The sequence below is a fragment of the Haemorhous mexicanus genome, chromosome 9 (genome assembly GCF_027477595.1).
Source record: "Haemorhous mexicanus isolate bHaeMex1 chromosome 9, bHaeMex1.pri, whole genome shotgun sequence".
In the NCBI taxonomy this organism is placed as follows: Eukaryota; Metazoa; Chordata; class Aves; order Passeriformes; family Fringillidae; genus Haemorhous; species Haemorhous mexicanus.
In genome coordinates this window covers 31,179,756-31,204,461 of record NC_082349.1, presented here as the reverse complement: position 1 = coordinate 31,204,461, position 24,706 = coordinate 31,179,756, and the positions used below count along the sequence as shown (strand labels likewise).

Genomic DNA, 24,706 nt, shown 5'->3' with positions numbered 1-24,706 from the left:
CTACAGGCACACTTAGATAAAACCTAAAAGGTCCTACCTCTTGTCATCAACATCTGCCCATCCAAGAAATTTTCCCCTTTTTTCCATGCTTTAAGAAAAAACTCCAAGAGAACCAGCAAACCCATATATCAGAAAACATTTATTTTCCTTAAGTATGCTAGATTATGCAAAGCTACCTCTTCTAGGATCTCCAGACCTCACTGCATTCAAATTCCAGGCCGGGCAGAGCTGCAGTGCCAGCTGGCACAGGGCAGTGCGAGTGATCAGCTTGGCACAGGAGCTCTGACCCTTCCATTCCCCACTAAGCCCAGAAGCATTGTGTCAGACTGCTTTGAGCAACACTTAGAATTTCATTTGCCTCAGAGAGAAAATGAGCCAGGGATAACAAATGACTGAGTGCCCTTGCATTTGGGGTAGGGGGGAATCCTAAAGGTGGAAGTGGTGAGTGTTACCTGCTAGAGCCCAGGGCAGAAGCACAGCATAGCTTAAGGTACTCTCTGAAACCAACCAGGGCAATGTGCTTCATCTCCTCCAGAACAGGGAGCCAAGGACTGCTGCAGGATGCTGTGGGGAAGAGAACCAGCCACCGACTCTCCCTGTGGAGAAGGGACAGCACTCCACCAGAAATAGAGGGGTTTGGTCCCAGGGTGTTTTAGGACACAGCTGAACAAAGCCACAGACTCCAGACCTGGTGCTGGGACTGCCTTTATTGCATTTAAGTAAACACCCGTGTAAGCCCAGCCCAATCTGCTTCACAGCTCTGAACAGCTCCAGCCACAGCTGAGGGAAGCACCACCCCACAGTGGCCAGCTCTTTGTTCTGCTGCCAGGCCAAAACCCAGCACATTCCTGCCCACACCAGTGCTGGTGGGCTCAGCTCTTCACACAAGGCTGAGCTGGGAGGGTCTCCTCAGCCCAAACTCAAGACTGAGACACCTCTGCTGCTGGCACAGCCCCCCTGGCAGTGCACCCCTCTGCTCTGCTCCAGACCAATGGACAACAGGAAGAAGTTAAAAAAATGAAAGCAAGACTCCTTAAATCTGTATCCCTGCAAGCCAAGTCCATGAAGAGCCTGGATTCTCCTGGCTGCCAGCTCTGTGCAGGTTTCCTATCAGAGCCCTGAGCCACCCCTCTTTGTGGGCATCTTGGCAGGAGGCACCAGCCAGGGCAGGCAGCACAGCCTCCCCCCAACAGCACCCGACCCCAGGCAGCCCCAGGGCAGCACCTGGGCTCCCCTGCAGACAGCATTAAGCCATTAATTAATGCATTAAGAGTCATTAGGTGACACAGCAGGGTGAGCAAGCACCAGAGGCATCTCCCAAGAGCCTAAGGCTGGGAAATAGTCTCAGACTTCCCCCAGGGGCTCAGCACACAAAACCACACAGGAGTCTTCAGTAATCACTCATGTCTTTCCTTAACTAAAGAAGCACACCAAAAAGGTGGCTAGCAGCTCTTCCCTCGCAGAGAGACTCCACGCTTCCCAGGCAGGCACAGATTTACAGCACAAGGCAACAAATTCAATTTCCTTCCAAGCCTCCAAGTCAAAAGTAGATGGATATTGGAGTAAAAACACCACTGCATCAAGGACAACTCAATTTCAGTCATTTATTCATTACAGCACTTGAAGTTACTTGGTGGCAGGTGAAGGTCTCCAGATAAACAACAGGAAGAATGATTGGTACAACAGATTTATATAAAAAGAGTTAAATAGATAAAACAACATGGTAACCTCTCACTCTTGCTCTAAACACAGCAGACTGGCCCTGAGTGCAGGTTTACATCATCCTTTCAAGCCAGCCATAGTTAAAACCCTCAAGTGCCCATACCCAGGGGACAGCAAGGCATCTGTCCTCACAGCTGAGGCAGACATGTGCTTCTCAGGCCAGCTCTTCAGGAGCTTGGTTTCAGCTGCAGGGCAGACCCTGCCTGCCAGTAAGGTTCAATCTCCTTGAGCAGGACTGTAGAGCCAGCCCCAGCTTTGGTGAACAAGTGCAAGGGCAGCTCTGCTGAAGGTGAGCCTTCAAGTACACCAGGATGAGCCACAGGTGATGTGTTTGAGCCATCTACAAATACCAGCAGAGCCAAGAAGCAGGGCAGCACCCCAGACTGCTGCCTTTACTGCCCTGAGCCAGATGGAAAGCACAGGTTCTGGGGCTGTTCCTGAACCACACACAGCTCAGTCATGCTTCTGCAAGACACTGCTTTGCAACTGTGTTAAGACAGACTCTGCCTACTCGAGGTCTCCAGTTTTATGCCAAAAGAAAAATCCCATAGCCAAATGTCTAAGTATTTCTCTTCAGTTTTCACACTTCCATTTTCAGGAACTGTTCACCTTCTGTTGAGAAGGAAGATTGTGTCTGAAGCCATGTGCCTGCAGAACAGCTGGCAACACAGGTAGCACCAGAATGAAGAAACCCCAGGTTACTGATACAAGACTCTCACCCCACTGAGACTAGCTTTACTTAATCTAAGAGATCATGGTATTTCTCTAGAGTCTGCTCCTCCAGTTCCAGCAGCTTCTGGTAAAACTTCTCGGCAGTGTCTTCATCCACATCCATCTGGAAGGCAAGGAAACAGCACTGTGAGACCATCACCTTGGTGGTAGCCAGTGCAGACACCGAGGGCAGCTCTGGGGATAAGCAGGGTGCATTTCCAGAGCTTCTACCTTCACAAACAGCCAACTCAAGACATCTGTCACCAGGGCATAAGCCAGAGCATATTTTGGGAAAGTATCATTACACACTTCACCTGTTCTGATCATCACTTCCATTGTCTTCCAGACTCCAGCCAAGTCAGGAGTTACTCTAGGAAACACTGCAGATAACCCCACATCCCTTCTTGCTACTTAGCATTCAACAAGCATCTCCCTTCCACTCCAGGCACCCTTGGCACCTGCTCTCCCATACAAAGCAGATGGCAGACCCCCAGCAGCAGGAAGCTCCCTCTCCACTGACCTTTCGAGGCTCCACGTAGCGTCTCCCCAGTCCAGAAGTACAGCTGTGGTACTTGACAAGAGAATCCAGGTACTCTGGCTTCTGTTTGAACAGCCACACCTGAGAAGAACAACATGAAGATGTGCAAGTCCAGCACACACTGTCCCAGCCACGCCTGTGGGCAAAGAGCTGACTGCCAGCAGACACAGGAGAAGACACCACAGGTGCTCCCACCAAGCAGGGGAAGATGTGATATGTCAAGTTCTGAGCTGGCTCCCTTCAGATGTGACCTACCTGAGCCAAGAGTCATGGAGGTTTCTGCTAAAGCAGTTCAGCATGGCTGCACTTGCTCCCACTGTGCTTGGGAGATGCTGTGCCCCCCATCACCCACCTCCACCCCCTGTGCTGCACATCATTCTCCCTGGTCAGGATGTTTTTCCAAAATCATTTATTTTATGGGTACTGGCTGAAGCTCAGAGAGCTCCATGTGGCTGACCAGCCCTGGGGACAGCTGGCTCCCCAAACTCACTGCTGTGTGCTGTTAGGGGGTCAAATACAGCTCCCACCCACCAGCCTGGCTAAGAGGCTCTTTGCTCAAGCCACAAGACCCCACAAGAGCTACTCAGAAGGAAGCAATGTAAAATCAACTTGTGAAGTACTTACGTGAGCTTCTGCTCCATTATAGGGTGTCAGAGTGTAAGTTTTGGCAAAAAATCGGATCTGAGGGGAAAAGAAGGACATGGCAGAATTTGTACTGTGGCCCAAGGTTTGTTGGCAAGCCCTGAGCAGCCCAGACACTCCAGATTATCTACCAGAGGTACAAATGCTTCTCAAACTGGGCAATAGATAACACTGCACACTGACTAAAGCATCCCTTTATCACCACAAATGCTTTCTGGAGCCCCCAACAAGTGTCACTCCATGGTCCCACACAGAGTTCACCCCAAGGCAGGAGCAACAGGCCACACACACCCCGCAGGGTCTCAAGGGCAGGAATGGCAGGAGGCAGAGAGGATCTGCAGGACTGCCAGCTTTGAGGATAACTGAGAAGGCATTGCCTCTCTGCTGCCAGGAGAAACGTGATCCATCGGGATCAGCGGCTGCAACTGGGCTAGCTTCAGATGAAAGGCCACTCTTGCAGCAAGAGCACCAAGGCTCAGAACAGGCAGCCTTCAGGGACAGAACTGCAGTGAACCTGGAAAGCTGAAGGCCAGAGGAACCAAGGCAAGGAAACTTCTGGGGAAGCAGTGGGAGAGGCAATAGAGAGCAGGAAGCTTTGCTTTCCATAGGGTTGGAAAGAAAAAAACAACAGAGGAATGGAAAGAAGGACACTGGAAAACAGGTTGCTCTAGAAATGAACAGCATCTCAAAGCACAGGGGCTAAGGTGGGGCCACATCCTGAGCTCTGCTGCCAGCAAGCTATGAGTGTTTCACAATCCCAAAGAGAACTGGCAAACCTTCCAAGGGGAGCCTTGACAAACACTGCTGTAGCTGAAGGGCTGAACCCTGCTCCTCTGCAGTGTCCAGCACCAAACCTCCAAACTCAGCTTGGAAAATGAGGCCCCAAGATGAGAAGAGGAAGGTTTCTAGAGGGTCCAGCCTGCCCAGCCCAACAGAAGGAAGAAATCTATACCAACACAGGCAGCAAGGAGCCAGAGGTGTGCTGTACATCACTTGCAGTGAAATGTGTCACAGCCCAAAACCAGCCAGGACATCCACTCACCAACCACATGATGGGCATTAGCAGCTTCCACAGAAAAACAGGCAAAATTCTGTAAGTCATGTTGGACATAACGAGCCCAGGACAAACAACACTGGAATACAGACCCTGCAGAGAAGAAACCAAGTCAGTGTGCAATTACACCTCAGTCAAAAGAACAGGTCATGCTCCTTCCCTCCCAGCACTCCTCAGGCAGAGAGGGTGTGTACAGACATCAGACAGTGATACTCCACTAAGTACCAGGGCACAGAGCAATTAGATGTCACGGTTTTTAAGAGGTCCAAATTGGAAAGGTTTGTGTTAGATCCATGCCCATTACAAACCCCCAGGGTAGAAAATGCAGCACCCTGGTGCAATCTCCATGCAGCTCAGCAGCCACAGCAGATATCCCACAAATTACAGCCCAGTCAGACTAAAGACTACCTATTCTTTAATATATAAGAGCTCAGCCTTTTGAGACTGAACCATTTTCTCCAGAAGTGTCTGAGAATGGCACAAGCACTACTGCTGGACCAGGGCTGCAGCTGCCAGCACAACCCATCAGTGCCCCAGGACAGGGAAGGCAGGTTCTTGTACAGCCACTGGCAAACCTGAGCAGCAGCACAGAGCCATCAGCAGAGCCTGCAGCTCCAGTGCTTGCAGGCAGCACAGCCACAGCCCTGTGCTGGTAGGCAGGGACACCTGAAAAAGCAGAGGCTCTTTGCTCTTTAACATCAATTCTGATCTAAAGAGAAGAGCTTGCAAGGTAAGAACTGCTCCCGAATCTCCCGCTCTGGGAAGTTTTTCTGGCAAGAACTCCAGAATCTGGCAATCTCTTTGGCAGATTCCCTACTTCCCACACCACCAGTTCAACCTCAGCCATGTTTAGTTCTTACCTGTGCACTAAGGAATGCATCAGATTGCCATGAGTGAATGAATGCAACTAGGTAACAACAATGTCATGATAATTACAAACAGTAGCAGCTCATTAGGTTTTTGCAGCAACACAAACCCCATAATCACCTGGTCATTAAATTTCCTGTTCAGAACCACACTTGTCAGGTCAGTAGCGTATTTAGAGGAACTGTATGACTCCTGGCCCTTGGCATGCTGATAGTCAGAGAGGCTGAAGGCAGACTCCCTGGCATTGCTGGAGGAGGTCCAGATGAGTCGTGAGGGCTTCTCGTTACCGCAGAGCAGAGACTGAAGCTGACGAACCTGGAAAAAGAATCCTTAACTTAATTAGCACAGCAGTTTCCCAGTCTTAGGGTATGACTTTACAGCACCTGAAGCTGTGAGCTTCCCTCAGCTTTCTGAGCCAGCTTCTCCTAGACCAGCCCAAAGCAGACACTTGTATGAGCAGCTGTCATTCTGCTGGACAGCTCAGTTGAGCACCTCAGAATTTGATACAGCCAAGCCTTAGCATTTATCCTGGATGGAGGACTACATATGATTGACTTCTGTCTGCTGGCTCACTGGTTAGAGTAAGCTCAAAATTATATTAACTGTTGCAACAAAAGTCACCATTTATTGCTATTTAAACAAATGTCAAGCCTTTGTCCTGCCATTCTTTATCTGTCAGGCTGTAGCCTCCATCAGCATCTGAATCTGTGAGGCCTGTACTGCCCAGACCCATCCCTACCCACATCAAACATCAGACTGAGGGTTCAATCTTTGTACGAAGCCTCACCAGCATAAAGTGTCCAAAGAGGTTGGTAGCAAACACCTCCTGAAGCCCATCTCCATTCAGCCTGTCTGTCTGGGTCATGATACCTTCCGCAGTGGTCAGCATGTGGAGCACCTTCCTGGAAGCCAAGAACAGGAGTTAGTGAGGAACCCTGCCAGGAGGAATCCACCACTTCCCCACTTCAGCCCTTCAGCAGTACCCTCACCTCACAGGCTCCACACAGCTTCACCTTCAAGGGCAACATTAAACCATGAAAAAAATAAATGGGAAAGGTCTAGAGAGTATCCCAGGCCCTTTATTTGCAAGTGCCTCAATACTGTCTGGACCAGAGAAGACTTGTCCCTTCCTTCGCTTTCCCATGGTAAAGTACTGTTAAAAACACCTCCTTCCCTCACTGCACACTCAGATAACTTAATCAAGCTTCAGCATCGAGCCAAGGCCTCGGGCCATGCCTAATGCAGGCAAGGAAGGCAGTCTGGCACTAGTGCTCAGGAGCCCAGCAGTTCTGTCAGACTCACACACGTCACTGAGCTCCTCAGCTCAGCCTGCCCGTACTGCCTACAGAGCAGCGATTCTCACACCAACCGTGAGCTTCACAAAATTCTGTGATCACAGCTTGGAACAGCTACAGAAACCTACACTGGCAACACAACAACAGCGAGGAGACCCAGAGTTGAACAGAGCAGCATTTCTCACGTAGTGGCAGGGGCAGCAGGCTCGGGGTGACTGCCCGCCCTCCCCGTGTGCCCAGCGGGCCGCACACCGGGCAGCACAAGTGGCACCGGGTGCCCTGGACCAGCCCAGCACGGCACTCAGCCGACACACCCAGCCCACACAAGAGAGGGCATCCCCCAGGGACGTGCTCCATCTCACACCGGGAGGGAGACAGGCTCTTCAGCGCGGCACCCAGGGGCACAGCTTGACCACGCCAGCACCCGTGCTTCCCACAGGCGGGGGCTGGAACCCCCGGCAACACCTCCTACCCGGTGAGGAGACCGTGCCAGAGAGCCTTGAAGTTCACGTGCGGGTTGGGCATGATCCCAGCGTTGAGGTAGATAAAGTCCAGGCGCTGAAACCTGCGTGGAGAAGAGCACAGCAGTGGGGGCTGGAGGGGTCGGAGGTGCCCGCGGGGCGGAGCGGGGCAGGGAGTGTCCCACGGGGGCAGATCCCATACCTGCAGCGGAGCTCACGGGCGGCCCGCAGGACGGAGGCCAGGTTACCCAGGTCCATCTCCACGGTGGACACCTGGGCGGCGGGGTGGGTGGCCAGGATGAGGTCCCGCGTGGCTTCGCTCTTCTGCTCGTTGCGGCAGGCGATGCAGAGGTGAATGCGGCCATCCTCCTCCAGAAGCCGCTGGCACAGCGCCAGCCCCACACCGCTGCAACGGGACGGTGTCAGAGAGAGCCGAACCCAGCCCAGCCCCGGCCAGGCCAGCTGAGCCGAGACCAGACCAGGCCAGGCCAGGCCAGGCCAGCCCAGCCCAGCCCGGCCCGGCCCGGCCCGGCCCGGCCCCAGCGCCCCCGGCCCGCGGCGCCGCTCACCCGCTCGCACCGGTCACCAGCACCACGCGCTCCATCGCTGCCCCGCGCCCGCCGCCCCCGCCCTATAAGGGCTGCGCGGGCCCGGCCCCGCCCCGCCCGGCCCCGCAGCCAATCGGCGGGAGGCAGGGGGGCGGGGCCCGCGCCGCCGGTGGCGTGATGGTGAGCCGAGCGCTGGGAGCGGGGCTTCCGGGGCGCGCCCCGAGACCACGCCCCCATGGACACGCCCCGGTGCCTAGGTCACTCCCACACCGTGTTGGCCACGCCCGTTCCGCGCAGGGCCCGCCCCCTGTGCGGAGAGCTTTGAGGGTTCCCTTCCCTTCCCTTCCCTTCCCTTCCCTTCCCTTCCCTTCCCTTCCCTTCCCTTCCCTTCCCGAAACCTTCCCTTCCCTTCCCTTCCCTTCCCTTCCCTTCCCTTCCCTTCCCTTCCCTTCCCTTCCCTTCCCTTCCCTTCCCTTCCCTTCCCTTCCCTTCCCTTCCCTTCCCTTCCCTTCCCTTCCCTTCCCTTCCCTTCCCTTCCCTTCCCTTCCCTTCCCTTCCCTTCCCTTCCCTTCCCTTCCCTTCCCTTCCCAAACCTAACCTTCCCTTCCCAAACCTTCCCGAAACCTTCCCTTCCGCTCTGCTCAGCCCTGCTGCCCTTTGCCACCGAGGAAGGCAGAAATGCCCAGCTAAGTGCCGCCGTTCCCGGTGCCTCCATGGCGCGGAGGTCTGGGTGCGCAGCACGGCCATCCGGGGCAGCCCTGCTCCAGCACGGTCCCAGCTGGCATGGATACAGCGGACCCCCCAGCTGCCCCCCAGACCCCCCAGCGTGTGATGGAATGCGGGGCCTTGCAGATCGTGCAGAGTGCCCGGGCCCTGGGAGCTGCAGAAGTGCCCCAGCTGCCCCAGTGCTCCCAGCTGCTGAGGCACACCTTGGATGGGCCACAAGGCACCCTGAGCACGGAGCAGCCATCCGAGGGGACAGGCAGAGGGACACCAATTCCAGGACATGAACAAAGCCTGTCCTCGTCTTGGCATGCTCTGCAGGGATGAGACATCCTCTGCTGCAGCGAGCAGGTGCACACGGAGACCAGCCAGTCTGTCTCCGGGGCACAGCCCACCATCCCTGCCCTCCCCTCTCCCAGCCACACGGGCCTGCCCCGGCCCTGCTGCTGGACGTGTCCTGCCATGGATGCTAAGACTCAGAGCATCCTCCCTCCCACCCGCTGGGATGGACGGCTGCTGTGGGTCAGCCAGCTGATCCCTCGATCATCCTTGCTCCAAGGATCCTTGTTCCACACCACATCCCAGGCACACAGTGCAGCTCCAGAGCCCCCCAGCCCCGGGATGCCCTCGGGGGAGGCGAGCTGAGCTGCCTGCAGAAGCGCCACAAGGAAACCATGAGGCCAGATCACATACCGAGTGTCTCTTCAGCGGGTTGGCCCCTACACATAGGTGCATCTACTGAATATACACATGCCTTAGCCACGGGATACTGGGAACTGTGCCACGCGCGCCTGCTGGTGCTGAGCTAGTGCGTACAAAAGTGTGGAGGGCTCCACGGACCCTCCAAGTCCACAGTTCCTCCTGCACAGCCACAGGAGGGTCCAAGTTCAGGGCCTGGTGGGTCACCTGCCAGGGCACATGGCTTTGGCACCTGCCTAGTTTGCTCAGGATGCTGGCAGCTTCAGGAGCACAGACAGGTGTCAGAATGCTGTGGGATACTCAGGGTGGCAGAGCCCAGCTTGGGTGCTTCAGCTGGACTGTGAGCCCAGGCTGAGAGCCAGGGAGAGCTGGAGCACCCTGCTCCATGCCCGTGGGGTTGTTGCAGGCATGGGCAGCAGGCAGCTGCCAATGAAACTCTGCTTTCTGCATTCTTCTCCTGGCAGATGAAGATATAGGTTAACTCTGGGGGAGCAGGACCTGGAGATTTCCCCATGGAACTAAAAGGTGCCGGCTTCCTGCTGCCAGCTGCATCACCCGTGGGGCATCCAAAATGCATTTCTTGGGCAGTTAATCTGCCCTGGAGTGGCTGTGGTTGGTGAGGGGATGTCCCCTCGGCACAGGATGCCCGCTCCTTCCTGGCTGCACACTCCAGCATCCAGCAGCTGGGTGAGGTGCCAGGAGCACCCCCAGTCCTCTCCATGTGCAGCCGGGGCTGGCCAGCAGGGAGGGCACTTCCTGCCTCTCCCTGTGGCATGTCCGAAGCCCTGAATGTCTGCAGAGTCTTTGTTCTCACCCCACGATCGCACAGCCCATTGAGACCCGGAGCAGCTCCCAGCTCCTCCTGAAGCAGGTGGTGGCTGCCAGTCTGTCCCTGCTCCAGTGGGCACACACCTGCACACATCCCTTCCCCAGGCACCTGCCCTGTGTGTGGGCTGAGCTTGCTCATGGAGAAAGTCCAGCTGAATTCATCCCCTTCAGCTGGGCCAGAGAAGCCGCTCTGTCCCGGTCCCTGTCACCAGGAACAGGCTGCACCAATAAATAACCCTCCCCGAGCTGCTGCCGGGCTCAGGTCTGTGGGGAACAGGGAGGTCAGCCGTCCCACGCCGTGGGGCTTTGCTGTCCTTGGGGGGTCTCCTCTGAGGCCTCACTGCACAATGAGAACAGGAGCAGCGGCTTGGGGTTTATGGCTAAGTCCGAGTGAAGTGGCTTCGGTTTGCATCTGGGGCTCCTCTGGGCACAGGGAAGGATGGGACCAAGATGGCAAGAGCCAAGGGTCATTCTTCACTGGCTGAGTCCTGGAGAAGACGATGGATGTCCTGGAAGGAGGGACGATCTTTAGTGTCCCGTCTCCAGCAGCTGAGCATTAGCTTATAGACTGAGTTGGGGCATAGCATGGGCTGGGGAAGGTAGGTCTGCAAAACAAAAGGCAGAAATGGCAAAGAGAGAATTACTGCCACAGAAACCAATGTGCAAACTGCTCCTGGAGAGCCCCATATCTCAGGGTGCCCCATCTCTCCATGGCCCCGGGTGGGGGCTGTGCTGCCATGTTCCCAAGGGCAAGATGACCCCCAGATGGCACAGTGAGGCAGCCGGGGACACCTGCCTCTGTCCCCCTAAAAGCTGTGGTGGGGTATCCTAGGGTGACGTTATGATGCTTGTATCCCCATTGGTGTGTTCTGTTTATGCTGGATATTATGTTCTGTGCCTTCAAGACTGGCTCTGAAGAGCAAACGTTTTGTTTTGTTTTGTTATCAGCCTGCTCCCCCACGGCTGGCAGAACACAGAGACAGGGCAGTACATAGTGCTGCTTTTGCTTTTTGCTTGGCTTTTTGCTTTGCTCTTGCACTTGCTTCTGCTTTGCTCCTGCTCATTAGTTAGTTTAGCTAAGCGGTCCAAATTTCTTCCTGGACTGTTTCTCCTTTCATTTTTGGACCCACTCAAACCTGCTCCAGACTGGGCCCTGGCAAACACCCAGAGTTTGCACCTTGTGGCTGCAGCAGCTGCCCCAGCACCAGAGGGACTGATAACAGAGTGACCTTCCCCAAGAGAGACTTTCTGAATTTGTCATCTTTTTTCAGAGTGGTGAAAGAGTGTTGTCATCCGGTATTGTTCATTTTGTGTGCTGGGGGTGCTGTGCCTGTTAAATAAACAGGTTCTTTCCACTTCTCTCCAAGGAATCCTTCCTGAACCAGCTGGGAGGAGAGGCCGTGTGGGTTTGCTTTCTGGAGGGGCCCCTTTGGAGGTTTCCTCCCAAATTTGCCCTAAACCAGGACATGGGGTCAGTGAGCAAGCAGTGCCTTGGGCTGCGTAAAGTGCAGCGTTTGCCATGATTGGCCCCTCACCAGGATTCCTTCCTGGAGGAGTTCCTTTCCCATAGCTGCCTCACAGCCAAGCTCCCTATCTGGTCACCTTAAAGTCTCTCCCCAGGCCCCTCATGTCCTAGATGTACCCCTGGTCCTCTTGTCCCATCGATCCCGTCCCCTCCCTACCTGCCGGCCCTGGTCCCGGAAGAACTCGCCAGTGTTCTCGATGACCTGCTCGTCAGACATGTGGGAGTAGGGCTGCTCCTGGCACAGCGTGAAGGTCTCCCACAGCGTCACTCCGAACGCCCACACGTCACTGGCCGTTGTGAACTTGCCCTGGCAAGCAGAGCATGGTCAGGCGTGGGCTTTACCCCATCCTGCTCCAGAAGCTCTAGGTGCTTGGGGATCAAAACCTCATTCTGGATGCTTCAGCATCCACGTCTGGTCCCAGAGAGGTGCTCGGCCCCACAGACCTGCTTTCTGCCTGGGGCAAGAGACTGGTAAGCTCCAGCTCTGGCTGGCAGCGACTACTCTGGGACTTGCCAAGGACCCAGCTCCTGGCAAAGGTAAAAACCAACACTACTCCCTTTTCCAGGCCTGACCATGACCAGGATAAAATGCCAAGCATCCCGTTTAAAGGATGCCCTGCACTGGAACATCAAAAATCACCACAGTCCCCCCAGCCTGCCTCGAAAAGCTGCCGCCACCCCCGCTTTCCCCATGCTTCACCCCAAATCTGGGCTGCAGTGAGCAGAGACCTCACCATCCCTCCTGCACCCCCCAGCCCAAGGAAACGGGGCAGTGAGCATCCCCAGAGGCACGTTGGTGTCCGCCAGAGAAGCCCCAGTGCCGTGTACCAGCAGGATGCTCTCCCAGGACATCCAGCGGATGGGGAGCACCGCCCGGCCCTGGATGCGGTAGTAGTCCCCACTGTAGAGGTTCCTGCTCATCCCAAAGTCGGCGATCTTGATGGTGTAGTGCTTCCCCACCAGGCAGTTGCGCGTGGCCAGGTCCCGGTGCACGAAGTTGAGGGACGAGAGGTACTTCATGCCCGAGGCGATCTGGGTGGCCATGAACCGCAGGTCACTGTCGGGGCACACGGGGCGAATGAGCAGGAGGAAGGAAGGACAACAGCCAGAAGGTGCACAGCTCCAGGCAGGGTGTCCCAGGAGCAAGCAGCACTGCCTGCCCCTGCTCTCCCAGGCAGCCCTACCTGACGGTGGGTGCGTGGACAGCAGCGGGGCCGCCTGCCTGCTGGCGGGACAGGAACTGGTTGAGGTCCCCATTCTCCATGTACTCGGTGATCATGCACAGGGGGTCATCTGTGATGCACACCGCCAGCAGCCGGATGATGTTGGGGTCCTTCAGCCGCGACATGATCTTGATTTCCTTCAGAAAATCATTCCTTTCCGGAACAGAAACCACACGGATGGGATAGACAGACCCAGAGGGGCACAGAGGTGAGCACAGACTGGCCAAGAGTGCCACCTGCCCACCCAAACCTCCTGAGGGACCTACGCGCCCCTTCCCCTGGGACTGGAGAAGAAGATGAGCTGCAGGGTGGGCTCCGCAGGTAGGTGGGCACTGGGGAGCTGGTTAGGACCAAGGGCCCTGACATGTGACAGCCCAGCATCCCCAGAGAGCTCAGGTGAGTGGTCCTTGCAGCTGCACCGAGCTGATGGAGACAGGGAATGCTTTCCAAGCATCCCAGCTCTCCTGGTGAGGCTCTGCACGTGGGCAGTGCTGGGGTGTGTGCCCCCCTCAGCCCCTACCTGGCATTCTTGTTGGCATCTGCCCGCAGCATCTTCACAGCCACCAGCATGGGGCAGTCAGAGCTGCCATCCAGGCCCTCTAGGGCAAAGTCCTTCCCTGTGAACTTCTCCATCCCCTCCACTTCACAGAGGTGAACCTGGGGGAGCAAGGGGCAGCCATTACATTGCTGACTGACAGCCTTCCACAGCCCCTGTGAGCTGGGAAGAGCTTTGCCTGAGCCCTGCTCGGAGCAGGCCCAGCTCCCGCTCACCTCCCCAAACTGGCCTTCCCCCAGCTTCTCCTTGAAGGTAAGCAGCTTCCTGGGGAACTCCTCAACGGCCACATCCTTGCCAGCGAGCAGGTCCATGGTGAGGGCTGGCACTGAGTAGGTGTTGCTGCCTGTCACACCCTGCAGGTTCACAATGTCGGCCTCGGCGTAGTGCGGGACGCCCTCGGGGACGCTGGCCTGGGATGGCTTGGTGGGGCCGCTGCAGCCTAGGGGGACACAGAGGGACCAGCCCTGCCGTGGGTGTCCTGCCCTGCACCCTCTGCTCCCTGGGGCTGCTCACACTCTGCCCCTTCTGCCCCAGAGCCCCCACAGGGCTGCCTGCACCGCAGGCTGCTCCACTCCTTCCCCACCAACGGCAAACACCAACCAAGCCCTGAGCACCAGAGGAGCAGAGATCCATTTCTGACCTCCAGATCATTGAGGAAGAGGTGCCAGAGCATCCCAAGGATGATAGTGGGACACAGCTGCACAGCTTAGTCTGGCAGTGGATGTCGCTGATGGCTCTCAGTCACAGGCTTTGTGTGACCTTCATGTGGGATGCACGGGGACTTGTGTGACCTCTCCCCTCTGTGACAAAATGTTTGGAGAGTGGCCAAAAGCTGGGGCTGGAGAGAGGGGGCTGCAGCAGGCTCAGTGAATGATGTCCTGGCTGTCACCTGTGAGATGGCTGTGAGCATGCAGGGTGTCCTGGCTCTCACCTGTGTCCTCCTCCCCCGTGGTGAACTCGGGCAGCTTGCGGATCAGGCGGGAGGGCTCCTGGTAGTCGGGTCCCAGGGGGAAGATGCGGTCATAGGTGGAGCTGGACTCCTGCTCGCTGGGGGAGGAGGAGCGGTTGTGGTTGAACATGCTGGATTCACTGGGCAGGGAGAGGCTGACGGTCATTTCATCATCCAGCATCCTCCGTGATGCCTGTGACAGCGGGGCAAGGGAGGAGAGAGGTGGGGTTCCCCACAGCACGGGCAGGATGGTACCAGGGATGTGCCCAAACCTCCCCTCTAGTGCTTGGTCCCTAGGTTGCAACCCCTGCCTGAGTTTGTCCTCATGTTCCCCCCTTCTCTTGTCTACATCGATGGAAAAGGGTGTGGCTTCATCAGTTCTGTGAGTGACCTTGTTTAGGTGGTGGCTGCAGTGAGAACCCTCCACACCCAGGCTTCTGTTCCCCAGATCAGCCTCAGAACAGAGGGATGGACAAACAGGCAAGTTCCAAAGTCACCACCCTGCTCAGCTAAGTCCCCTTCCTTGGGAGATGGGTGAAAAGCCTTTCTGAGGAGGGGAAGGGAGCATCAGCCCCTGCATGGAGTCTGTTTTCTCCGTGGTGAGCTTCCAGAAGAACCTGCCCAGAATGACCCCACCACCACAAGGCACCTCACCAGCCACACCACCCTTGCCCACCTTCTCCAGCATCTTCTGCCAGAACTGCCGCCACAGTATGATGACAATGATGGCCACCAGGATGAAGATGATGGCCACCAGGCACCCGATCAGGATGCGCGTGTTGCTGTCGTCTACCTTGAGTGTGGGGTCTAGCAGGAGAAGGGGACAGAGAGGGCCGGTCACAGTGGAGACTGGGGGGACCCCCTGCCCCTTTCCTGCGTGGGATGGGGCACAGTGCCCACCCAGCACAGGGTGACATTTCTTCCCTTGCTTACCGTAAGTGGTGGGGACTACGGGTGCCTCGGCGGGGGGCACTGAGTTGTTGTACATGGCTGCATCTGGCCAGGGAGAACATCAGGGTGGGGGTGTGGATGGCCCAAAGCCCCACCACCTCCTTGAGCCTCCCACCCAGGAGAGCCTGGTCCCCACGGGGTTCGTGGTGACAGGTACCTGACTGGAAGGTGATCTCACTGAACATCATCCAGGTGTCGGCGAAGTAGTACTGGCACTTGATGGCACTGGCCATGCGGTGGAGCAGAGGCACGGTGACAAAACGGGCACTGGGGTTCACATCATCCAGCACCAGCACCGAGGAGACGGCGCTGGGCTCCCACTCGCTGGCGTCGGCGCGGAAGTAGCACTGCACCTCCTTGAAGATCTTCACACCTTTGGCGAACATGTTGTTGCAGTGGACCTGTGGGGCAGCCTGTCAGCACGGCCACCGAGGGGCACGGGGAGGGTGACAGGGCGGGGGGGGTGAGGACCTTCATGGCGGTGAAGTTCCGGATGCGGTCGAACTCAAAGGTGATCTCCACGTAGCCACCTGCTGTGCTCTCGTTGCGCCAGCCCACGTAGTCGTAGCCTGGCCAGACGTGGTACTCATGGGTCTGTGTGAAGTCGTCCAGCCCTGACACCCCGTCCGTCAGCTGGCCCAGGCCCTCTGTCATGCTGGCACGGGCAAAGGGACAGAAGGAACGTGACTCTTGCCAGCCCCACAAACCTGCACCACCCAGCACCTCCTGGCAGCTCCTCACGGGCCCCGGAACACTCGGGGGGGATTTTGTTCCTGATGTTCTCTCTGGAAAAGGCTGTGGGGCGCTGAACATGTGGTGCAGCGAGAGCAAATCCAAGGGAAAGGCTGGAGCTATCTCCCCCATCACAATGACCCCCTCATGATGTGCAGCCTTCCCAGGCTGGCCATGTCCCCCACCTCAAGGACACCGCAAGCATTTGCTCTGCTGAGGATCAGCCTGAAAATGCAGGGAAAAAACATACCCCTCGCCTGCTAGCAGCATGGCACCCAATCCTCACCTGTACCCAAAGGCCCCGTCGTACACTGAGTCATTCAGGTAGATGACGGTGCCCCCAGGAAGGATGAGCTGCTGCCCGACCGGCGCGTTGTAAGACACCAGCCCATCTGCAGGGAGGGAAGGGTGAGTGCAGGACAGACAGCCCCCAGTGGCCAGCACCCCAGTATGGGCACTGGGGACACGGGGACAGGCAGGGGACCGCACCACGCACCCAGCCAGGCGCAGCCGTACAGCTCCACACGCAGGCAGACGTTCATGGAGTGGTCGGTGACGGGGATGAAGCGGACAAAGCGGGCGATGAGGGGCGGCTCCAGGTCCTTGAGGACGATGTCGTAGGTGTTGGTGTTTCCATCCAGCACCTGGAGAGAGAGAAGCGTGGTGGGGATGGGCAGGAGGAGCCTCCTCAGCCACCATCCACTGCAGCCCCGACCTGTCTCCTCACCTGCTTCCCGTGCCGGTTCCTCCAAGAGATCCAGCGGGTGCCGTCCCGGCTGTAGTTGATTTTATACATGGGGGCAAACTCATTGCCATGGCCCTTGGCGTGGCGCCCCTGAGTGCCCACCAGTGTGATGAAGTGCAGGGCTTGCAGGTCAATCTGCAGGAACTCCTTCAGGTCATTTGGCTCCACTGGGGTCTTGGGGCACCAGGCTCCATCGCCCTCCTCTGAGTCCAGCCTACGATTCCAGAGTGGAGGAGCTGTTTGCACGTGTCTGAGGCCAGTTCCGTGTCCCCCTTCTCCCTCCATGCCAGCCCAGACCCTGCTGTGGCTATTGCAGGAGGGTGCCCACACTCACCGTCCGTACTTGGCGGCCGTGGAGTCAGACCAGTGGCTGGAGGCTGAGATGTCCTCGTCAGGGATGTGCCCACCCGACATTCCCAAGGGGTACCGACACACCGCTGCAACGACACCAGCAGGGCGCTGAGGCAGGAGGCAATCCCTCCGTGGAAATGGCCTGGGCTGGGGCACATCCACTGTGCCCCAGGGCAGCACTCTCCATCCCTCTGGCTCACAGAGAGAGGACGAAGCAAGGAGGGGACAGTCCTGCCAAAGCAGGCATCTTCCTGAGCAAGTGAAGCCTCTGGCCAGAAGTGGATGCCAGCCCAGCTCCAAGTGGAGTGGGAAGAAGGGGAGGTGGCTCCAAGGGCTGACAGGCACACAGGGCCCTGTCCCCTGGGATCTCTTCAGCCTTGCTGGCAAGGATCTTGGCTGTGGTGCAGAGCCTGTGAGCTGGCACTGCTGTCCCCATGCTCCAGAGGGCTCACTCCAGAGAACATTTGCCCAGAAACCTCACCAGCAGCAACTGTGCCGTGCTGCCCCACTGTTCCCTGTCCCTGCCTGGGGGAACAAGTGACACAGACAGGCACTCGTCCTCCCTGGTGACCCCTCAGCTCCCACCACCAGCCCTGCTCCTGGCTGGGCTGCAAGTGGAAAAATACCCAGGGTGGCAGGCAGGCTGCACCCCCGAGTGGCAGCCGACTCCCTCAGCACCGCATCCTCACTGCTTCACAGGAGTTATTTTTTCACAGCTGGCTGCCAAGAGCCCTGCTGAAAGGGCGGCTTGTTTGGCCGTGTTTACCGTCTGGCTGCCGGCTCCAGCCCACCGCGGCCCCGCCACCCAGCACCCCGAGCAAACACCTGCACCGAGGGGCAAGGACTGGGCAGGGCACTGTGCCTGGGCCACCTCCTGCCCCACAGCCCCTGGCTGGCCTGGCACTGTGCCCACAAAGAACCCACATCCCATTGTGTCACCATCCCCAGGACGCCACACACAGGGGCCATACCCTGCATCAGGCAGAGGGATGAGTGCATCTTTATCGAGAGCTTTGGCACAGTGGGAGCATCTCTTCTTGTCTCCTGCTCTCACACTTGTGATGCTCTGCAGAGCACAGCTCCCACTGCATTCCTGTTTAATTCTTGCCAAACACGGAGCCAGCCCTGTGTTTTTGTCTTGGTAATAACAATCCTGGCCGGGCAAATCCAATTCTGCCAGCCATTGATGTCTCCAGGAGAAACAGGACTGCCTCCTTAAATAAGCACTGTGCAACCTTCAGGGAAGACTCAGCTAACTCCTCCCACAGATGGAGGAAACCTTTGAAGGGACTTGTTAAAGGGACTCCCCGGGGAAACCCTGGGAAACCCTGGGCTCTGTCCATCCCTGCAGCACAGGATGGGGCTGAGCCCTGCAGGAACAACCATCTAAACACACTCATGCTGCCAGCCGGTGCAGTGTTGTGGTTTCTGAGCAGAAGCCAGGCACCCAGTCAAGCCACTTCACCAAAGCCAGCCTTGGTTATGCTGCAAAAGCAGCAGAGAAGGCACAGACCAGCAGAGAAAACAACAGCTTGGCACCTGGCAGCCTCCAGCCTCAGTGAGCCCCCCTGGGCAAGGGCCCCACTCAGAGCCAAGGGCTGAAGTGCTTTGCCATATCCAGCACCCTGCCAGCTGCCAGGGGCCAGACAGCACCTGTGGCAGGCTGAAGTCACTGCAGGTGCCCAAGTGAGGTGCAGGACAGGAGCGTGACCAGGCAGGGGCAGGCTTGGGGGCCATCACAGACTGCTCCCAGAGCTGAGAAAATCCCAGAGACGATGCGAGTCCCAACTTGGCCATCTGGCAGGAGCAAAGACCAGGGAAATGAAATTACGGCACCTGCAGCCACCTGGTCCTTGTCTGACTTACCGGGGTTGACCTGGGCTCTGGCAGCATGTGGCATGTGCAGCAGCAGCAGTGGCAGCAGTGGCAGCAGTGGCAGCAGGGGCAGCAGGGCCGGTCCGGGGGTGGCCGACATGTCGGCAGTCCTGTGGAGACAGAACCAGGGTTCATCACGCTGAGGCAGCCGAGGAGGGGGCAAACACCAGCCTGCTTGGGGCAGCCAGCTGAGGGTGGGAGCACTTCTCCTGCACAGACCCCGTGTCCCCACCTCAGCCTTGGAGGAGGAACAGAGCCCCAAGCTCAGACCTGTGGTGGTGGTCACAGGGATCCCAGACCCCACCCCTGGGAGCCATGGTGTGCCACATCCACATGGAATGGCCACAGGACCCGCAGGAAGCTCCCTGGGCTCTGCCTGGGGCCAGCACTGGCTGCCTCCACCGCAGGGCACAAAGGCTCTGGCCTGGCCACCCACCCTTGGCTGCCTTTGAAAGAAGAAGTTGCACAACCCCATCACACCAGACAATAATAGCAGGGTGCCAGAGCGGTTTCTTGCCTGTTGGCTTTGAGAGGAGAGCAGATAATCACTCGAGATTTACAGGGTATTTACTCGGATAGCTCCACATGGCAGAGTGGATGCCAGGGCCTCGTGTGACACAGAAAAGTGTGACAGAGGGCCTGGGGCCAGCTTGCACCCTCTGCCTTGAGGGGAGCATGGGATGAGGCTGGAGGGGACCTGAGGGTCCTGGGAATGGGGCTTGGGCCACAGCATGGGGAGAAAAAGGTCTGGTGCTGTTGGGGCCTCTCCTCAGAGGGGACAAGGGCACCTCCCCAGGACATGCCTGCCCTTGTGTCAGGGCTGTCACCACAGGAGCCTTGGCCCCGGGCAGCCCTCAGCTGCCAGGAGCCCCCAGGGCACGAGCAGCTCCCACTGTGCCCACACACCTCTGGGCACCATGCCGGGGGCACCAGGGACACCCCTAAAAGTCACCAGCCCTGCCCCGGGCTCCCTGAGACCCCCTTATCTGACAAGAGGACACTAGCACCAGATGCAACCAGTTCTCTTTCTATTTAAAAAGGCTGTTTTAATCTAGTTTAAATGCACATTAACCTTTGAGAGAGCAACCTTCCAATCTGGGGGATAAAGGGACTAGAGCTCCTGGCCAAACGGGGCCTGGCTGCTGGGGTAAATCCCAGCCAAGCTCACTGCACCAGGGATGTCTGTCCTGGCTGGCACATCCTTGAAGCAGCCCAACACCACTGATGCTGCAGGCGAATGCCTGGCTGTGTCCCTGCATCACCCCACGGCCTTGTCCCCACCACCAAGGAAAGGCTAAACACACCCAAACCAGCTGCCCACCTCCCACAGAGGCAGCTGGGAGGTGCTGGAGATGGCCCTGGGCGCTGCCACAGCTGGGGCCTGGCTCAGCAGGAGGGAGAGCGGGGCTTGCTGCGGCCACACCAGCACCCAAGGGGAAAGCAAAACCCCAGGAGCTGCCACCTGCACTCTGCAAGGAGCTATCTGCACCCCACAGCACCCGGCTGGATTCCTGGGGGACTCTGCCAAGCACCACAATCTCTTCAGGAGGCACAAGGAAACACCTGCACTTGGGATGATTCCCCCCCTTTTTTCTTTTTTTTTTTTTTCCCCAAAAAGCACATATGCTGTTGCTTCCCCCCCCCCCCTCCCCAGGTGGGAAACTGTATCTAGTTGCAACTAACTCAGCTGCAACTGGGAATTTCAGCTGCATTGCCCAGAGGCACACGCAAGAGGCTCCTGCATTTGATGACAGCCAGTTCCCCACCAACATTAAAATCTTAATTTCCTTCTGCATTCCAAAAAAATATCCAGGGATATTTTCCCCCACTATTCTTTCAGGCTGAGTAAACTCTTTAAGCATCAGGGTACCACATGCTGTAATGTCCTGCAGGGAATGCATTTACATTTAGCCTAGTATAGGGAAATCATCCCCACGTAGCCACTGGGAAGTGCTCATCGCCCCTCAGGGGAGTGGGGCTGGGGGACGGTGTGGGGACAGTGACTCAGGCCACCAGCCTGAGGGCTAAGGAACACACGGTCAAGCACAGGGGCAGTACTGGCAGCCCAGCTGGAAATCAGTTTTGTGCCACCAGCCCTGCAAAAGGGCTTTGCAATGCTTTGACTGAAAATGTTTGCTGAAATTTTTCAATCACTGGAAAGTTTTAGTGTAGACAGTTTCTGGAGCTCCTCCCTGGCATCGCCTGGGCTTTGAGTTTCCCTTGGCTGCTGCTTTTTTGTTGTTTTCCCTTCTTATTTCCCTCCTTCCTTATTCCACTGAAATAACCAAGGGAAATAACCGGGAGGGAAACTAAATTTGCTTTTGTTAAGAGACAGCCCCCACCCGAGCCATGGTCCTTCTTGCTGTCAGCCCGTTCCAAGTGAGGGCCCCAGCTGGGCGAGGTCTCCAGCTTGCTTCCCAGGTGGGCACTGCCACCTTTGCCTCATCAGGAGGATGCATCATGCATGGGGAGAGGGCTAGATGGCAGCAGCCTGCACCCCTCGTGCACACCAGGTCCTGGACACAAGTCTGCAAGGACTTCTAGGGCTCCTGTTGCAGAGCCTCAGTCCCCACACGGGGCTGGGGCTGCCGTCCTGCTGGGTGAGACAGGCAAAGGCCACCCAGGGAATGTCCCTGAGTAATGGCAGGCTCGCTGTGAGCCCGGCCCAAGGATGTTTGGATAAGGGGGTTCAGGATCCGTGCCCCAGCTGGCACTACAGCCCCCAGCATGCCGTGCTGCCGGCAGCCTTGGCGGGAGCACAGTGCAGCATGCCGGGACCCGTAGTCCTCCTTCCTTCCAAAAATGCCATTTTAGACTTTTTCTGGGCTGGATGCAGCCCCATTTCCTGCAGCAGCAAGCGCCTCCCCAGCCACGGGCTCGCTGGCTCAGACCGGGGCATCGCAGCTGTCCGGGGTGCGAGGAGCAGCCAGCAGGTCCCCATGGCTCCATCTCTGCCAGGAGCATGGCTGGGGGCCTGGGGACACCGTCCTGCGGGTGCTGCATCCTGCGAGCGCTCCCTGGCAGCCAGAAGCACCCAGCCCTGCTCCCAGCCCTCGCCCGCCGCCAGCAGGGCTCCGCAGCGCTGCCCCCACGCCACCCAAGGCTGGCAGCCACGAGTGGGGTCCCAGCACCAGCACGGGGGCACGATGCTCACGAGCACCAGGGCAGGGGCCTTGTGCTCCCCTTCCCAGCGTGACCTGGTGCCCGGCTAGGGGACCCTGGGGACAGCAGGGCCTCCCTGGCTGACCAGCACTGCCGCCAGCGCTGCCAACAGACACACAGGCGGGAGCTGAGCAGGGACACCAGGAAACGCCGGCCTGGCACGAGGCACGGGGGGCACCGCCGGCACTGTGGGGTCAGCTGGCCAAAAGGGGACAGCTGTCACCCCCCCGAGTGAGGACGGTGCCCTGCTGCTGCCCCGACCCTTTCCAGGCAGAGCTACACCCCAGCCCCCGTGCCTGGGCTCGCCGTGTCCCCCCAGAGCCAGGCCAGGAGGGTCACACAGCCCCACGGTGTGTCCCCCCAGAGCCAGGCCAGGAGGGTCACACAGCCCCACGGTGTGTCCCCCCAGAGCCAGGCCAGGAGGGTCACACAGCCCCACGGTGTGTCCCCCCAGAGCCAGGCCAGGAGGGTCACACAGCCCCACGCGGCCCAGAGGGACCCAGAGGGACTCACCCGAGTGCGGGAGGGCGGAGGGCGGGCGGGCTCCGCGCCCCTCGCCCGGGCCGGGGGAGCCAGGTGAGGAGCGAACTTCCCCGGGCTGATGCAAGATGCCTCTGGGAGCTCGCTCGCATTCTGCGGATTCCTGGGAGCCGGCCAGAAATCCCACAATCCTACATCTCGCACATTTGGTTTCAATTAGGGAGCGGAGAAGGGGAGCCAGTCAGCGATCCGGGCTGGCGTTTCGGCAGAGGTTATTTTCCTCGGCCCGAGGGAATGTGCGCAGGGCTATAATTTACAGCAAAACCCATTCATAGCGCGAGAGAAAAAAATAAAAAAGTCCCCGTGGCCAGCAAGGGAACTTAAAGCAATAGGCAACGTTTCACGTTCTGGTGCCTGCCCCGCGGCTGTGGCATGGCACACACGTCCAGGACCCTCCTCCTGCACCCGGGGGCTGCGCAGGACACCCCAAAATGTGGGTGATGGGGACACTCCGCAAGACCCCAGAGCTGGCCCAGAGGGTCCCGCATGGGCTGCCCCTCTCCGGGCCCCTGGGGGAATGATCTGGGACTCCTGCACGGGCACACGTGGCCAGGACAGCAGCCAAAGGACCAGCCTGGCCCGGGGTCGGGGCTCCAGCTCCCCGAGCTCCACGCAGAGCTGGTGGCTTGACATCATTTCCAGGCACTGGCCTGGCACGGTGGCCACCAGCTACGCAACGAGGCAGGGAGAAAATAATACTACTACTAATACTAATAATAATGGGCTTACATTAATTTTTGTGCAACATCAAAAACCACAATTTGAAAAAGAACTTTTTCAAAAAAATTTTTAGACTGTTTTGGCTGTGTTGAATTCCATGCTCATATTATGGGAAGGAACTAGCACCCCTGGCAGCAGGCCACCAACTCCCTAAAAAGCTCTCCTGCTCAACGAGACACCCCAAAGCCCCAGGGCTGTAGCCTTGCTCCTGAAACTTCTTTGGCAGCATGAAGTCTCCAGAAAAACCAAATAAATCACGGGCAGGGGAAGCCACACACTGCTCCCAGCAGACACTGGTGATCCTTGTCACTGCCACCAGAGAGGGGCTGTAGCACCAGCTGAGCCGGCACTGCCCAGGGCAACAGAGGCAGGGCACAGCTTCCCCCAGGCTGGCAGGGAGCAGGTCTGAGCAGTGCCCCCCATGTGCTGCCCCACATCAGCTGGCAGGGAGAAGCACAGGCTGCCCTACGTGCACACTGGCACAAACACCAGCCGGCTCTGCTCCACTCCCCTCCCGCTACCTGGAAGTGCTGCTCAAATAACTTGGCAGCAGCCAGCACCCTGGCACTCTGTCCCAGGACCTAATGCAAAGGTGGTGGTCTGCAAAGCCCAAAAGCCAAAGGCTCGGCCTTGCACAGCCCAGCCAGCCTGTGGTGAGCCAGGAGGAGACGGCACCAGCCCGGACACCCCACGCTGCCCTGGTGGCCCAGGCACAGTGCCTGGGGAGCCAAGTGCTTGGCTGAGCCTGGGATGCCCAGCAGCCACCTTTGCACCTGGGAGGCACGTAGTGACTGCCCCCAGAGCGAGTGGTTTGGGTCCCATTCCCAGGCCTACAAGGGAAAATCCCTCCCCAGGCAGCCACGGGGCAGTGAGAGGCTGTGGCCACATCAAGATCAGGAGAGGAGCTGGCCAAGCTCTACATCCTTCTTCCCAAACAGGAGTGGAGGCAGCATAGCTGCTCTGCCCCAGGCAATCAGGACACACGCTCCTTGGCAGTGGGCTCATGCAGGAGCCAGAGCCCCTCCAGGAAAAGCAGAGGGCACATGGAGGGCTCAGTGCCAGGCTGATTTCACCCTGAGCACTCCAGCAGTACCACACACCTGCCTGTTCCTACCTGCTCACGGCTTGCCACTGTTTGCAGAAAAATAAAGGGGGTACAACTCTCTGCTTCCTCCAGGAACAGCCCAAATGAGCACTGCAGGCTAGAGGCCCTGTCTGCAGCCACCCCAGACAGCCACCCCTGCTGCACTGAACAGAGCACTTGGCATGATGCAGCTGGCTCTCTATTC

The 24,706-nt window shown here is 57.9% G+C and overlaps 2 protein-coding genes across 2 annotated transcripts; both read right to left on the bottom strand.

Moving 5' to 3' along the window:
• Nucleotides 1–1,590: 1,590 nt before the first annotated feature.
• HSD17B7 (hydroxysteroid 17-beta dehydrogenase 7) lies at nucleotides 1,591–7,946 on the bottom strand. The gene is made up of 9 exons (XM_059854826.1): nucleotides 7,860–7,946; nucleotides 7,493–7,696; nucleotides 7,302–7,394; nucleotides 6,322–6,436; nucleotides 5,655–5,849; nucleotides 4,656–4,760; nucleotides 3,596–3,652; nucleotides 2,954–3,052; nucleotides 1,591–2,557 (listed from the first exon to the last, which is right to left on the bottom strand). Exons 1-9 carry the CDS (start codon nucleotides 7,892–7,894, stop codon nucleotides 2,462–2,464), a joined length of 999 nt encoding a protein of 332 aa, XP_059710809.1. The 5' UTR covers nucleotides 7,895–7,946; the 3' UTR covers nucleotides 1,591–2,461.
• Nucleotides 7,947–9,246: 1,300 nt separating this feature from the next.
• Nucleotides 9,247–24,612, bottom strand: DDR2 (discoidin domain receptor tyrosine kinase 2). The gene is made up of 17 exons (XM_059854822.1): nucleotides 22,671–24,612; nucleotides 18,987–19,105; nucleotides 17,104–17,206; nucleotides 16,752–16,983; nucleotides 16,521–16,668; nucleotides 16,311–16,416; nucleotides 15,764–15,947; nucleotides 15,450–15,693; nucleotides 15,275–15,337; nucleotides 15,018–15,148; nucleotides 14,324–14,534; nucleotides 13,608–13,831; nucleotides 13,357–13,493; nucleotides 12,798–12,989; nucleotides 12,442–12,670; nucleotides 11,771–11,920; nucleotides 9,247–10,693 (listed from the first exon to the last, which is right to left on the bottom strand). The coding sequence occupies exons 1-17, from the start codon at nucleotides 22,787–22,789 to the stop codon at nucleotides 10,556–10,558; spliced, it is 2,730 nt and encodes a 909-aa protein (XP_059710805.1). The 5' UTR covers nucleotides 22,790–24,612; the 3' UTR covers nucleotides 9,247–10,555.
• Nucleotides 24,613–24,706: the final 94 nt, after the last annotated feature.